The sequence below is a fragment of the Phyllopteryx taeniolatus genome, chromosome 14 (genome assembly GCF_024500385.1).
Source record: "Phyllopteryx taeniolatus isolate TA_2022b chromosome 14, UOR_Ptae_1.2, whole genome shotgun sequence".
Taxonomy (NCBI): domain Eukaryota; kingdom Metazoa; phylum Chordata; class Actinopteri; order Syngnathiformes; family Syngnathidae; genus Phyllopteryx; species Phyllopteryx taeniolatus.
The window spans coordinates 10,703,191-10,718,264 of NC_084515.1; the positions used below are offsets into that span (position 1 = coordinate 10,703,191).

The 15,074-nt window shown below is 42.5% G+C and overlaps 1 protein-coding gene across 5 annotated transcripts in view; it reads right to left on the reverse strand.

Annotated features, from left to right (window-relative positions):
* Positions 1 to 14,687, reverse strand: part of usp33 (ubiquitin specific peptidase 33) — a 29,076-nt gene extending 14,389 nt beyond the window's left edge. Inside the window, exons 1-11 of one of the 5 annotated variants that reach the window (XM_061797191.1) lie at positions 14,432 to 14,672; positions 11,662 to 11,759; positions 11,050 to 11,103; positions 10,909 to 10,971; positions 6,789 to 6,929; positions 6,390 to 6,501; positions 5,364 to 5,433; positions 3,273 to 3,386; positions 3,089 to 3,167; positions 1,152 to 1,590; positions 717 to 851 (exon numbers count right to left, since the gene is read on the reverse strand). In XM_061797191.1, coding sequence (XP_061653175.1) covers positions 717 to 851; positions 1,152 to 1,590; positions 3,089 to 3,167; positions 3,273 to 3,386; positions 5,364 to 5,433; positions 6,390 to 6,501; positions 6,789 to 6,929; positions 10,909 to 10,971; positions 11,050 to 11,103; positions 11,662 to 11,745 — 1,291 coding nt within the window. In that variant the 5' untranslated portion in view covers positions 11,746 to 11,759; positions 14,432 to 14,672. The other 4 variants (XM_061797190.1, XM_061797192.1, XM_061797194.1 and 1 more) reach the window with 4 other exon arrangements.
* Between the last annotated feature and the right edge of the window lie 387 nt (positions 14,688 to 15,074).

Genomic DNA, 15,074 nt, shown 5'->3' on the forward strand with positions numbered 1-15,074 from the left:
TGCAAAATCACATGAAACTTCTACGAAATCACAAAATTTCTGCTGAATTGCGTCAAGAGTTCTAATAAATCACACACACTATCTGCAAAAGCCGACCAAGCGTTGAACTAAATCCCACAAGACTTATGCTAAATGCCATGACACTCCAGCTAATTCACACAGAATTCTGCTAAATCCCACAAGAGTTCAACTAAATGGCACGAGACCTCTGCTAAATCACAACACTTCGGAAAAAATGACAAGGCTTTTATCCATCCATCTATTTTCTTTACCGCTTATCCTCACGAGGGTCGCGGGCTGCTGGAGCCTATCCCAGCTATCTTCGGGCGGGAGGCGTGGTACACCCTGAACCGGTCACCAGCCAATCGTAGGACAAGACTTTTATTCCCACAAGATTTCAGCTAAGTCGTGCAAAACTTTCGCTAAACCACATCAGACTTCTGCAAAATCTATATACACTTTTGCAAAATCTCAGACTTACTAAACCTTGCGAGATGTCCACTAAACTTTCCGAGACGTCCATCTTCCAATGTGTCTCATGAGACTTGTGCTAAATTACGTGATACACACACAGGACAGCCCTCTGCCTGCTCAATTGAGCTCGGTACGTGGCCAAAGGATTAACCTTGGACCTTTTTAAATATTGCGTTTAGGGATACTCATACGCCACCAAAGTGTTGTTTTTGAGAAACACTGGTAGGAAACTTGTCATGTACCTTTTTTGTGTGCAGTGTTAAGGCTGGGCCACACAGAGGAAGCTTTGGGTGGGCTGCTGGACATTTTGTGGCCCTCCTTAGAGACTGGACTTTGAGGTCTTGTGATGTTGGACATTTGGATGTCTGGAAAGGACTCTGGAAGAGGAGACAAAGTCAAACATTGATGACAGCCAACCACAGTGACCCAGTTAGGAATTTTGGGTTTTCGAGTTAAATTTAGGATGAACCTAAAAGTCACACGAACCTTTACAGGTGAACTTAATCTGGTTTTCTCTAAACCTGTTAATGCAATTGTTCAACTGTTCAATGTTTCAGTTCTTTTTGCACAACTTCCTGTTCGCTAACAAGGATCTGAATGGAAAAATTCTAAACAGGTGTTTGATCTATGAACATTTCCAAGGACGTCCAATTAATACAGTAGCATTGTCTTCTTACCTGATGTCCTGCTTTGTGTCTTAATGTGTCCCTGACTGCTGATAATGGGCGTGGTCTCTGTGGCGGTGTCCACATCTTTGTCCATGTCCGCTGCCGTGTTAACCCCGGCGCGGTAGATGTCGTTGATCATGTTCTTTTCCTTCTGCCACTCCCTGTTGGCTTGGATGTCATCCTGCTCAGGGATAAGCATCTCTGCCTCGTTGTCAGCGCCAACGATGACGGTGGGCGCACCAGTGTGCTGCACTTCATTTTCGGCCCGATCGCTGCGCCCGCACGACTCGCACGACTGGAAGTCATTATCTGACTGGTTATGGTTATCTTCCTTGGGCGGGCCGTCTTCTACCATGATGTCACTGGATGGCTCGCAAGGCTCGGGCAGTGTCTCCTTCAGCTCTTCATGCAACTGGTCCATCAGGCAGCGCAGAAACTCCTGAGAGTCCTGCGGCCCAAAAGCGGGACGGAGCAGCATGAAAATTGGAAGCGTTAGGGTTTGTTTTGGTGACGCACTAACACAGAAACCAAAACCATGTGCGTGTGAATACTGGATCAAACCATCAAAACGTCTGGGAATGTTCCATAGCAGTACTAATTCCAAAGCACAACCCAACGTTACGTGAAGAACCTCAGCTTTTTGTATGCACTCACAAAGAAAATCAACGTCTCATCCACTGTTTTGCAAACCAATTTATTCGCCTGTGCCTTTCAAATGAAGCCCAGCAAAGCGGGACAATGCCGTACAGTATATGCGGGAGTTTAGATAATGACTCAACATCCCGCTATTAGATTCATTGATTGTGTCAACCGGTATAACGTATACAATTGCTTTTAACGCAACAGTGCGAGAAACCAAACACTATTACACCAGTTTTACTCTCTTTATTCCCTTTCACGCAACTTCCGTCCTCTCTAGACTAGGGCTGGAACGAGCAAGTTTTTTTCCGTACTTGGAGTACAAAACATAGATTGAGGAATTTCCTCCGCCTTTGGGATCCGCTTAACTCATTCACTGCCAGCCCTCCCAGTCTCATACTATTGATACATACAGTAGCTGCCTGTAAATGGCAGGAATTAGTTCATTTTAAAGCTCAACCGAGCAGGTGCACAAGGACAACATGCTTACATCTTCCAACGCCAGGGAAGGAGGATGAAGCGAAGCGGACGTATTTGATTCAAGAACCAGGAAGATGGTGTCGACGGGCGGTAATGCACTATTACAGTTTGCAAACGGCCGTTAAACACAACAAAGATGATGGCAGATGACATCAGACAAGACAAATGCGAAACCTGTGACACAGAAAAGCAACCCGAAAAAAAGACAGATTTGACAGGAAGTGTGAAATGGGTTACTGGCAAGCAGCGACAAAACAGTAGTGCAGGCAAGACTAAGTACAATAGCACCTTTCATATTGCCCATTAAACCCGGCATTTCATGGCTTTTCACTGGATCGCATGGGGGTACAAGTCAACCCGTGACTGAGTGTCCCAGGTTTCCACTATTCTCTTCGACATTGCCACTGTCCCATCTCTGACACAACTTTAGGAAGCTAGGAAATTCAGAGATCAACTTTGATTGTTATTGCACGCCACAATGCAATAGTTGCCCCTTTCACACACTATCAAAGCTTGTTTTACCCAGGATCACAGTCCTGCATGAAAATATGCTGCGATGTAATAACATAGTCGTAACAGCCTGTGTGTAGAGGGGCTAGTGAGAAGACAGGGTGTTGAATTTGGCACCGGAGAATCACTGCCCACGTTCTTTTATGGTGAAAGCCATTGTCACTATCCCAGACGATGGTGCATGCATTTAATTATTTCTTTTCGGGAAGCCGCATTAGCTGTGTGAATGCCCTGCTTTGATCAGCTTTGTATGAAAGGCACAGGCCAATAAACACTGGCTCCATTTTTATGCCAATGAAGAAAGAAATATCACATACCTGTTGAGAATATCCTCTGAACATTGGGTTTATGGCTTTGATTCCCTGGAACAGATTAGTTGGGACCACGTAGGAGGGTCTGTAATGTGACACAGTAATGAGAGCGACAGACATGAAGAAAGGTTACAGGGGAGCTAACTAATCTTAGGTGACTCTTCAACAAGACGACGAAAAAGTCGCCAACCTGTTCTTGTGCCACAGGTCGCATACGAGTTTCTGGTAGCTCTTGCAGAGTGCTGGCTTCTTGTCTGTTCTCACCAGGCCACCACACTCAAGAAAGAACTGCGTCAAGGGCGGGCTGCGACAAAAACATCAGTTGTTACTGTTGGACACTAATAAAACTTAATTGTCTGGGTTTAACAGACATTTTATGCATTACTTCACAGTTAGACATTGTTCCCAGTTATATTCAAGGGGCCATATGATGGAAAATAAATTTTTAATGCATCTTTGTATATTATAGCGGAGTCTCTGGAATTCCTGCCATCGATCAAGTATGAAATGAAACCATTACGTAGAGCTTTTGTTATTTGCCTGCAGTATTTCTGAAAATATGTCGGTGAGCAAGCCGTTCTGCGCATCTTCACTAATTTACACTGAAAACGGTGTATTTGAACACAAACATTGCATGCATAAAATGTATACAAAGTACTGTACTTATTGTAGTGTCTTTAAGAGGTGGGGCATAGCAGGGAGGCTTGTAACGTCAGTGTGTGAGTGTCTGGGCGTAGGCTGTGGTCGACAGCAGCTCGCCAATGCAGACTACCTTGTGTAGCGATCATATTTGTCTACGAGAAGGCTAATCTTAATTAACGTCTCCATATGCTATTATTTCTCATGTATAGTATGAGTTTTGTTCCTAAAAGAATAGAGCGTATTCTACATGGGTATAAGGAAAATGGAAAAACAGTTCGCATTTGTATTAAAATATACTCAAACCTAGGGGTTTTGAAAAAAGTGTACTTTCATTTGTAGGGCTCGGACTCACCCTCTAAATGAATGACTAGTGGATCACAATCGAATCGTTACTCCATGTACTATTCGAAAATAAATACATTGTCCAACAAATAAATTCCAATTTGATTATCCATCCATCCATTTTCTGTACCGCTTATCCTCACAAGGGTCGCGGGCGTGCTGGAGCCTATCCCAGCTATCTTCGGGCGAGAGGCGGGATACACCCTGAACTGGTCACCAGCCAATCGCAGGGCACATATAAACAACCAACCACTAGGACTCACATTCACATTGACACATACGGGTAATTTAGAGTCTTCAATTAACCTACCATGCATGTTTTTGGGATGTGGGAGGAAATCGGAGTACCCGGAGAAAACCCACGCAGGCACGGGAAGAACATGCAAACTCCAAACAGGCGATGCCGGGATTTGAACCCCGCGGGGTCCTCAGAACTGTGAGGCTGATGTGCTAACCAGTTCCCCACCATGCCGCACCAATTCAATTATTTGAAAAGTATTTATAGGCCCCTGGTTATGTCCAGGTCGCAGTTTTTTTGGGGGGGTCACACCTTTTGTCACAACACCAGAGAGTACGCTGACGCAACCGCTTTTCCCTCCGGAAAAAGCTGTTGCCAAAACACTTCTTTTTAGTTTTAAAATGGCTTACTTTAACCAAGATGCCTCACCATATAGTGGCCTGTTTTGCACCAGTCTCTGTGCCGTAAAATGCATAATGGGAACATCTGCCTCTAGTAGCCATTGAGTTAGCTGTAGCTGGCTAGCTATCGTCAATCATCTCCCAATCTTGAAAAACTTTATCCAATTCATCTGCCGCGGTCGCAGTGTGGCATGAACATCCATGAAGCTATTTATTGGTTTCGTTTCGAATGCATAAATTCTGATTGGGGATTTGTTTTGCAGATGGACTCGTGAGTCAATTCGAATCACCACTGATTTGTTCGTAGCTCTATTAATTCCAATATGATTATAATCTCTAATGTTACAAAATTATATATATCGATTAGAATGTTAAAAAATGAGTACGTGTACCTTGCTTTAGCAGTGTGAAAAAGACAAACTAGATAGACATTAACTAATGGCGCACAGCATTGAAGGATTGGTTTTTGCTATAAAACTGTTACTTTAGTGTCCTTCATTGAAGGATGGCTGTTTGCTACAAAACTATTCGATTAGCAAAAATGAGCCCAACAGGCTTCATTCCTAAGATGCGCCCTACAGTAACTTTGTGTGTGTGGAGGGGTAGCAAAATAAACTGGCATCGTGAATGAAAAGACAGCGTATGGTTGTCGTCTCACCAGTTGGACAGGGCCTGGAGGGCAGCGTTCATGTAGCACGTGTTGCCAATGTTCTTCAGTCCGGTCAAGCCTGGGAAGAGAAGAGTGTAGTTAAACAACCAATCAGAAACAGAAGTGGCCCTAAAATCTCATTCTGCTCAAGGAACAGATCGAACATATGTCAGAAGCTGTAATGTCAAAGCAGGTGTTGCCCTTTATCGAACAAAGAAGTCAAAATGGATGAAGACCCATGTGACTTCATCCAGCAAATTAGCGAAGAATGAGTAATCCTGTCGCAAACAGAGCTCCTGCAAAATGGCTGCCTCGGAGTCATAACAGAAGCCCTGGCATTAATCCGCCACCTGTCTTTTGCATACAGTAGAACCAGATAAAATAGAGCCCAGATCAAACTCTTTTGTACTACCGACCACTTCGAATTTGAATTATTGTAACTACCACGTTTAGTTTCATGTGTTTTGCCCTTTAAAGAGTTAAAACGCAAAAGCCGTCAAGTGCAATTTAGACCAAATTAGAGCAACGCCAACGAGCAGACTGTTTTTAAATGCATCATTCCATGGTGCCTTTCCAAACCCTGCAAAACCAAACGACCACTATGTAAAACTTGCTGAAAATAAAGGTTTCATTGTACAAACTGCCGAGCGCCATACGCATTTTGATGCAGCTACTGTCATCGCCACTCATCAGGTTAGGTGTTAGTTCAAGAGATTGTAATTCTAGTACTCACCTGTTCTTAATATTTATTCACAAAACATAATTACCATTTCAGTGAAATTTAGTCAGACACCTCTTCGAGCAGCCATCAGGTTGTATTTGTACTGTCTTTATTAAATTATCTGCCTCATTATTCTCAAAGTGCTTGTACTGTCTCTTGTCGACTAAAGGATTTCACAATAACTTAATTTTCTGTGACCTAAATTCCAGTTTACGTATGGACGAAAGGCCAAAACGGAACAATGTTGGCGCTTACAGGCCGCGTGAAAGGGGCTCATGTCTGTTGTGCACATGCATAACTACAGTGCTGCTCACCTCGAGCGCGCATGTCGTCCTCTTCCTCTGTCTCCATGTCCAGGTCTTCGCAGACGCCGATGGGAGTCACACGGAGAGAGGCTGGGCTCACAGGCGAGGCTCTGTTGTTAGCCTTCAGTGACATACACGTGCGCACACGCACAATGTTTGTTATCCGAACAGTGATTCATCTCAAAGGCAAGATAAAAACACATTATGTACAGGTATGTGCCAAAGAATTTTAATATCAAGGGAAAGTCAATTTATTTCAAAAGGTGAAACTTGTATGTTATATTAGTTCACCACACACAAAGTTAACTAGCCTTTATTGTTTCAATTTTGATGATTATGGCATAAATACAAAAAATGAACAAATAGTCATATTCTAAATGAAAAGAGGACAGGAGTGGTGGCGTGTACCTGCTGAGAGGAGGCGAGGGGCTTGCTGCTGGACTGGGGGGGCTGAGGAACTATTTTACGGTCTAGGAAGACCTCCTTGCCGCAGGCGTAACACCACACTCGCAGCGTGGTTAGGTTCACCGTCAGGTTGTGGCCCGTCTCCTGCGCGCAACAATAACAAATGAATCAAGCACATTTTCTGTTGTTGTTGTACAGTTTTTGCATTTTGTAAGTGAGAAATTACAAAAACAAGCAAATCTTTTATCTCCCGATTCCTGAAAACGTGTCTGACCACAAGCATTTACGAATTTATCTAATATTAAAAATGGTAACAATTATCACATAATAACCCCACACCATCTACCATGACTTAGCTGCCTGGGTGAAGATCTGCCATTATCAAGGCACGGCAGGACTACACTGTTCTGAGCTCTGCCACAAATGTGGAAACTCACAAGTAATTAACAAAAAAGGTTTACAATTGCTTATAGATGCCACAACATGGTAGCAAATCACTAGTTTTGTATTATACAGGGCTATGGGCTGCCTAATGAAGTTCCTACCCATACTTCAATATAGTTCCTTGGCACCGAGATGCTACAAGATAGTGCCAAAGCACTACTTTATATTAGACAGGGCTTTGTCCTGAGCACAAAAACAGCGAGTTTTCACTTAATAACGGAGGATAGGTTCCAAAAAGAATCAGTAAATAGGTGAATTTGTCAATACTGAATTACAAATAGAGGGGGAACGCTGTACACAACATATCCTAAAAGCTAAGCATAGCTGCACTGAAAGTTGTCAGATGCACAAATTAGCATTGTTAGCAACATTAGCTTAATAAGCGGCACATAGGTGAATTTGTCAATACTGAATTACAAATAGAGGGGGAACGCTGTACACCACATATCCTAAAAGCTAAGCATAGCTGCACTGAAAGTTGTCAGATGCACAAATTAGCATTGTTAGCAACATTAGCTTAATAAGCGGCACATACTCGATTTCTTGTTCAAGTTGTCCAAACACAGGAGGAGGCTGGAATTTGTATTGGGTGATGTGCCCGCTGCATGTGCCACATGCACCAATTGACAAGTGTATGAAGTGGTGTTTCAACGTGTGATAATGCTTTTGTCTTTATGGGCATTTCATTTCCTCACTATTGCCAGCCATTCAGTCCACACTAGTAGCCAGCTGCAGCTTTCAACCTACAATCTCAAAAACATGAGGATAAAAAAAAAAATTGTTGCTTGAATAGTCTTTTTTTTAAATGAGGAATTAAAACAAAGTAATGTGCGAACAAAAACACAACACAGGATGACAGGAATGATGGTGAAAGGACATTGATAACTTTGCATTCCTTTGCAGCTCTGGCTGACTATATTGACAAAATATTTGATCTAATATTACAAAACAAAATAAATTCCATATGATGACAGTGTGATCACACAATGTTTTAACTAAAGCATTCTGATCCAAATAAAAAAAATCCTAGTTGTCAATTTTTCAAATGATGTACTGCATTAGAAAACAACCAAAGAACACATCCTCCCATTTATGCACTGTCCCTGAACGCACCTCGAGCACACAGGCTGCTGCAACATGCCTGACGAATGTGCATTATTGACGGAGGCTGCATTAGCGGTCACACAGCAGCAGGGAAGGAGGCCCAGATGAGAAAGAAAGAGTCTGTCTAAAAGATTCATGAGTTGAAATATAGCAGAGGTTATTAAGCGCTTTGATATTTATTAGGCTTTGTACCAGTTTGTGTCATGTTTTGCTCAGCAATTTAATACATGATATTTGAGGAGACGCTTTCTGTATGTCAGTGCAGTAAAGGTAGCAATTTACGAAATATGTAACTAATAAAAGTTTCACGATGGTGACAGTCTGACCCTTTTACTAGGGGGAAACAAGCAATGGTGACGGAAATATTTTACTGTGCACATTATTGTTTATTTGGTAATCATTCAATTATGGTTTAATTTACAGCTAGCAGTTTGGTGTTGCACTCTCCTAAATAAGAAATGATGTTGTTATATATGATGGAATGTGTATTTTTATTTTATTGTACGCATTTGAGAATCTTCCATTTAGTGGAGAAATCACTTCTACCAGTCTGACGTTGCACTTTCCTGCAAAAGAAAAGATTAAGGAGTTTGTATATTTTCTTTTTTTTTTTTTTACTGCATACATTATTTCAGAAGCTTTCATTGATTGGAGAAATTCCATTTTTTTTGTATTTTTTTTTTTACATAAACCATTTGTCATGTTTCATTTTAAACATCAATAAATGTGTTCCTGTTTACACAAAAGAATCACTTTGTTAAGCATTTTCTTCCCTTAGTCTACCGAATGTGAACCAAACTGTGACCTCATAACCAAGGTACGGACAGAACTGCGATTTAATCCATCAAGTAAGTGGATGGACGGATATCGCAGTGCTATCAAATCAGTCCGCCAACATTAACTGTCTTTGCGCACACGCGCGCACACACACAATCCACTGTGTTTCATTTGGGTCAAGGAGAGCCGAGTCTCTCTGGAAGCAGAGCAAATGATGACTTGCCATTCATGTCGCTTTGGCAATGGGGCATCCAATGGAGAAAAATCCCAGCCAGCAACGGATATTGGAACCGTGCGAGTGGCAACACCGCTCTATCACCCCCCACTTCCCTGAGGAATCACAATTAATAATAGATGAGCCACTCATGAAATTGCATTGGATGTGGAGACGCCTTTGGTTGGATTTACGCTGCTGGTCCAAGTAGGCAATTCCAATTTAATGCCCGAGGTGGATATAAAATTCTACACACCCCTGGTCAAATGCCAGGTTTTATAATATAGAAAAATGAGACCTAGCTAAATCAGTTCCAAACTTTTTTTCCACCATAATTCTGACCTGTATACTATACAACAACAACAACAACAAAACAACAGACAATGTCCTCGCAAAAATGTGTACACCCTCTTATAACTGGGGATGACGGCGTGGTTCAGAATGAACCAATCCCATTCAAACTCATGTTCAGTGGGAGTCGGAAGATAGCTGCTACCATTTAAAATGCCTCTGACCAATCCCAAATAAAGTTCCAGATGTTCTAGTAGGCTTTCCCTGATATATTTTTCCTTTCTAGCAGAAGCCTGAAGGTTTTGTGCCAACAAGTTACTACTATTTGGAACCATTCATAATCACCCCCGCCTTGACCCGAGTTGAAGATGAAGAAAAACAGCCCTAAAGCATGATGCTGCCACCACTATGCTTCAGTGTAGGTACGGTGTTCTTCTATTGATGAGCAGTGTTGTGTTTGCGGCAAACATAACTTTTGGAATTACGGCCAAAAGGTTCAACCTTGATTTCATTGGCCCATAGCACATTTTCCTACATGCATTTGGGAGAGTTAAAATATGTTTTTGCAAAATGTCGCCAGTTTTTCTTTGCAAGGTAAGACAGGCATTCATCCAGCCACCCTACTCCACAGCTCAGACATACGAAGAAGACAGGAAGCTGTTGTCACATGTACTAAACAGTGACTACTTGCCATAAATTCCTCCAGTTGCTTCAATGTTACTATCAGCTGCATGGCAGCCTCCCTGACCAGTTTTTTTTCCCCTCATCTTTTCATCAGTCTTCCAGGGACGTCAAATTATTGGTAATGTCACTGTTGTGCCATATTTGCTCCATTTGATGATGACTCTCTTCATTGTGATTCATATTATATTTAAGCTGTGGAAACTCTTTTGTACCCTTCTCCTGACTGATGCCTTCGAACAATGAGATCTCTCTGATGCTGTGGAAGCTGTGACTACAAAAATGTCAGGAAAATCCTACTAGAACAGCTGGAGTATATTTGGCGTTAATCAGAGACACTTTAAATCGTTTTGAGGATTGATTTATCTTGGTCTGATTTCTTTGCATCACAAAAACTTGGCATTCCAACATGGGTTTGTAGGGTTTGATTTATAACCACTGTATATTTAATATTTTTGACTGTCATTCTCAAGTGATACATATCCGATATGGCTGTGTTATCACTGACGGAACGCATTAAGCAACTCACTGGCATAGATGCCATTTGAATTCCGGTTAACATCCAGGTTAGCTTTTGACTTTCAAGGAGTACTCTTCCAGGAGATGTCTAACCTGCGAGTGTCCTGTGCTGTGGTCCGCGTGGGATTCGCCGCAGCCGACGTACGCACACCCATTCTAGTGACACAGAGGAAAAACATTATGTTTCTAGATTTTCTGGATGAGGACATTTTTTGGGTGGGGGTGGTGGCTTACCTCCAAACAAGCCCACAAATTTGGTCCTCCAACTTTACAGTCTTGGCACTGGCCCTGGGGATATTATGGCACTCGTGTCAGTATGTATGAGACAGCATTAAATGTTGTTTCGTCCAATAAAGTTCGGTTTGGCACCATTTTGAAGGGTAACTAACTCTTGTTGATTTGTGGATCATCCCATAGCTTTATCCATTAGTGAGCTAACAACAGCATAGTATTATTTTACGGTTAATAAAAGTACTGTACATTGATTACCTCAAAGAGGACAAAAGGTGTGCCTGTTGATTTTTAAGGGATTCAACTGACTATGGAAATGGCTGCATAGCTTTAACTGGGGTCAGCATTTATCTGCATCAATTTGGAAGAAATATATATAAAAATATATAGAAATAATCCAAAAATGTGTCATTGGAGCGACACTGAGAACCTGTTGGAATTCTGTGTGCAATGATTGGCTAGTCTGCATTTAAGGAGTGTAGCTTAGCAACACCGAGACAAACACAGATGGTGAAAAGTTTTTTTAAGGTTGGTAGGTGGCAAATGTGACACCCACACGTCTTTCAAGGAATTGTCTTAATGAGTGGTATCAAGGACGTCAACAAATTGACTCACATGTGATTTGTGGATGAGTTCCTCTTTGGTGATCTCCCCCACACAGTCCAGGTGGGGGCAGTCGGAGCTTGGGGCCGGCGGCATCGCTGACCAGACAGCTGCTAAGGCAAAAACAGGGAAACAGAAAGTCAATTCCTCTTTCAAATTAAACAATCTTAAGAGGGATCACTACAGCGTTGTTGATCACTTTGAATATCATCTGCATCTCGATGGCAGGGGGAAAAAAACTCGCACCCCGGACCCGTTGGGGTACTGGCAGTTTGAGGTCCTGGAAAGTTGGGGTATTGGCACAATGACGTAAGGGCAGCAAATTGCCCGCGGGCGGTAGGATGGAAACCACCCTGTAGGACATATGCAAAGTTATGGCCCATGTTGAGTAAACGTGGGCAACACAAAAATGGAGGATGACCCGCAAATGGCCCCCAGGTCATAGGTTGACACCACTGCTGCAGGACAAGTGCAAAAGTATGACCCATGCAAATGTTGGAATAAGGTCCGGCCACACAAAATGGGAGGATCGGCTGCAAATGACCTCAGGCCATAGGTAGGACACCACTGATGACAGTTACATTGCGAAATTGCGGGCCACACTAAAATGGTGGATGGCGCCCAAATGGCCCCCTGGGCCATAGGCTGAACACCGCCACCAGAAAAGCGACGGTTGAAGAGCCGCCATCGGCATATAGCATGTCGGGGGAAAAAAGCTTTTGATGACTTTTAATGTCGCAGGTGTTGAGATGGTACTGACCAAGTTTGAAGTCAATCGGATGAAATCTGTAGAACAAGTTCGCAAAAGTGTGACACCTGTAAATTTTCCAAAAGTGTACCTTTAAAAGGTCGTAGGTCAGTTTCTGTTGAGTTTAGGATATAGGTTGTAATTCCAATTGTGTAAGTGTCGGGGTAATACACGTACCTGCCAAGTTTGGTAGGTGTAGGTGTGACGTACCACGAATAGCTCTTTGATGAACTGTAAGTATGGCATCAGCATCCTTGCGAAAAATGTCGAACCTTACGATTATGACGTCGCAGGTCACTTCCTGTTGGGTTTAGGGTATGCGTGTCTTTTTGTACGTCTGGGGTCGATACAAGTGTGAGCCGATCTTTGTAGCTCTAGGTGAAATGTACGACGAATGAGACTTTGATGAAATTTAGGCATTTTCGGTTTTGTGGCGAAATGTGGAAACTTTTGTTTTGTGTTCAGCGCTTTGGTACTGTACGGCTGTTGTGAAAGTGCTATATAAATAAAGTTGAGTTGAGCGTTAGTCCATATTTTTCATTCATCTTCCGCTCCCCTTATCCGCACTAGGGTCGCGGTCGTGCTGGAGCCTATCCCAGCTATTTTAGGGCGAAAGGCGGAATAGACCCTGAACTGGTCGCCAGCCAATCACAGGGCACATATAAACAACCAACTATTCGCACTCGCATTCACACCTACGGGCAATTTACAGTCTTCAATTAACCTACCATGCATGTTTTGGGGATGTGAGAGGAAACCGGAGTACCCAGAGAAAACCCATGCAGGCACAGGGAGAACATGCAAACTCTACACAGGCGGGGCCGGGATTTGAACCCCGGTCCTAAGAACTGTGAGGCAGATGTGCTAACCAGTCGCCCACCGTGCCGCCTAGTACATATTTTATTGATTATTCTTTTATTAAAAGTGATCCTGTTGAGTGATAGCTGAAATTGCACATTCATGCTTTATAATTTTGTCAGTGTAGCATTTTAAAACAATAATTCTGAAGTTGGTCATCAGCTTTCAGTTCTTTATTTTTTTTTTTTTTTACTTCATTATGTGGCAAACTACTTTTTATTTTTACTTGTAACAGTTCTCTTACTTGAGTATGATTTTGGGCTACTCTACCCACCTCTGCTCAGTTACCACCGTACTCAGTTTTCACCGGGTTTTTTTTCCCAACAAATATTTACTGCCATTATGACTTTACTTCCGGCATCATGTACCTAAGTCAGAAGACTTGGGTACAAATCCGCAAAACAAGGTCCCATTGTATTTTTATTTTTTTTTCGGTGTTAACCTGAGAATTATTAAAAGTGTACCAAAATATAAAAAAAATATTTTAAATGGGCATTACATATGGGGCCTGAGATGCTAAACCAGGGCGGGGCTCTGTGCCTGATAAAGCAGCCAGTAGTGCACACAACAATCCACAACTACCACACGATTATTGACTCCCTTCATCAAGTCGTTGATGGTTCGTTTACGTACACGTTGATATACAGTACCGGTACGGTACGTAGGTCACGGTTGGACCACAATAACCGATTTTATGGAGCAGATGCTTAAAAACGTTAACGTCACTTGCCGCCCGTTCGTGCAAATTCCTGACTCGATAACATAACAATATTAACGACTTTGCATAACATATGTTTAATGTGTACAATGGGAATGTCACGTTCAGCGTAAATGTGTGCGTAATGTCGGCCTACGGAGGTGAGCTGTCAAAAGCAGGCGAGGCTTTGACCGCGCAGTTAGCATTTAGCATAGCGTCAATTTGACAGATTGAATATTTCAGTTGGAGATCAAGCGATAACACCCACAGCGATGCACGGGTGTATAACAACAACTAAAACAAAGCCGCGGGCGTATTTACTTGACAATAATGATACGAGATGATGGATAGCCGCTACCTGTTAGCATGGGCGCTAACGTAAGCCTGACAGCGTTGCGGTACGAAGGGAAAGCCGACAATCCACCTCGGAGGGTACTAAACCAAAAGCCCGCCCGGCGGCGACTTAAGCGGGCGCTTACCTTTACGATAAACGTCGGCGGTGCTTCCTAGGTCGGTAATATGCCACTAAAATGTCTAAATATTCGCGTTGGTGGTGCCGTTAACGTCTTCCTTTTGAACACCTTAATGCTCTTTGGCCGTTCTGCGTGGTTGCTAACGTTACAGCCGTGTGCGGTCAAAGAACACGCAGTGGATGCAAGAGAGAAATCCTCCTGGCGTGGGCTTCTCCGGGCCGTTACCAAAGAGTAACAGAAGCACCGCGAGTAGTGATAAATTTAAATTTAAATTACTGGACTAGCGGCTGTCTTGGGAAATTTTAAACTAACCAGCTGGTAATGAGAAATTGGAAAACTGGAAAAATGTGAGTTTTTTTTTTTTTCCTATTTTCTGTTACAAACGTGGAAGTGGCTTTCGGGATTACACATTTTAGCCTTATTTTGCTCACACGTTTCATCATTAAAACGTTTGTACAAAAGGGTTAAATAGTCAATATTCAATTCAAGAACATACATTTTACATTTCCACGATTTCTTTTGAAAAAATGTTTTATCTAAACGAGCATTTTACATATAATTTTAAACAATAACACGACACAGAGAACTGGAAAAAGGATTTATAATTATCAATCCCTTGCCCTGCTTAAAAATAGATAGTGTATAAAAC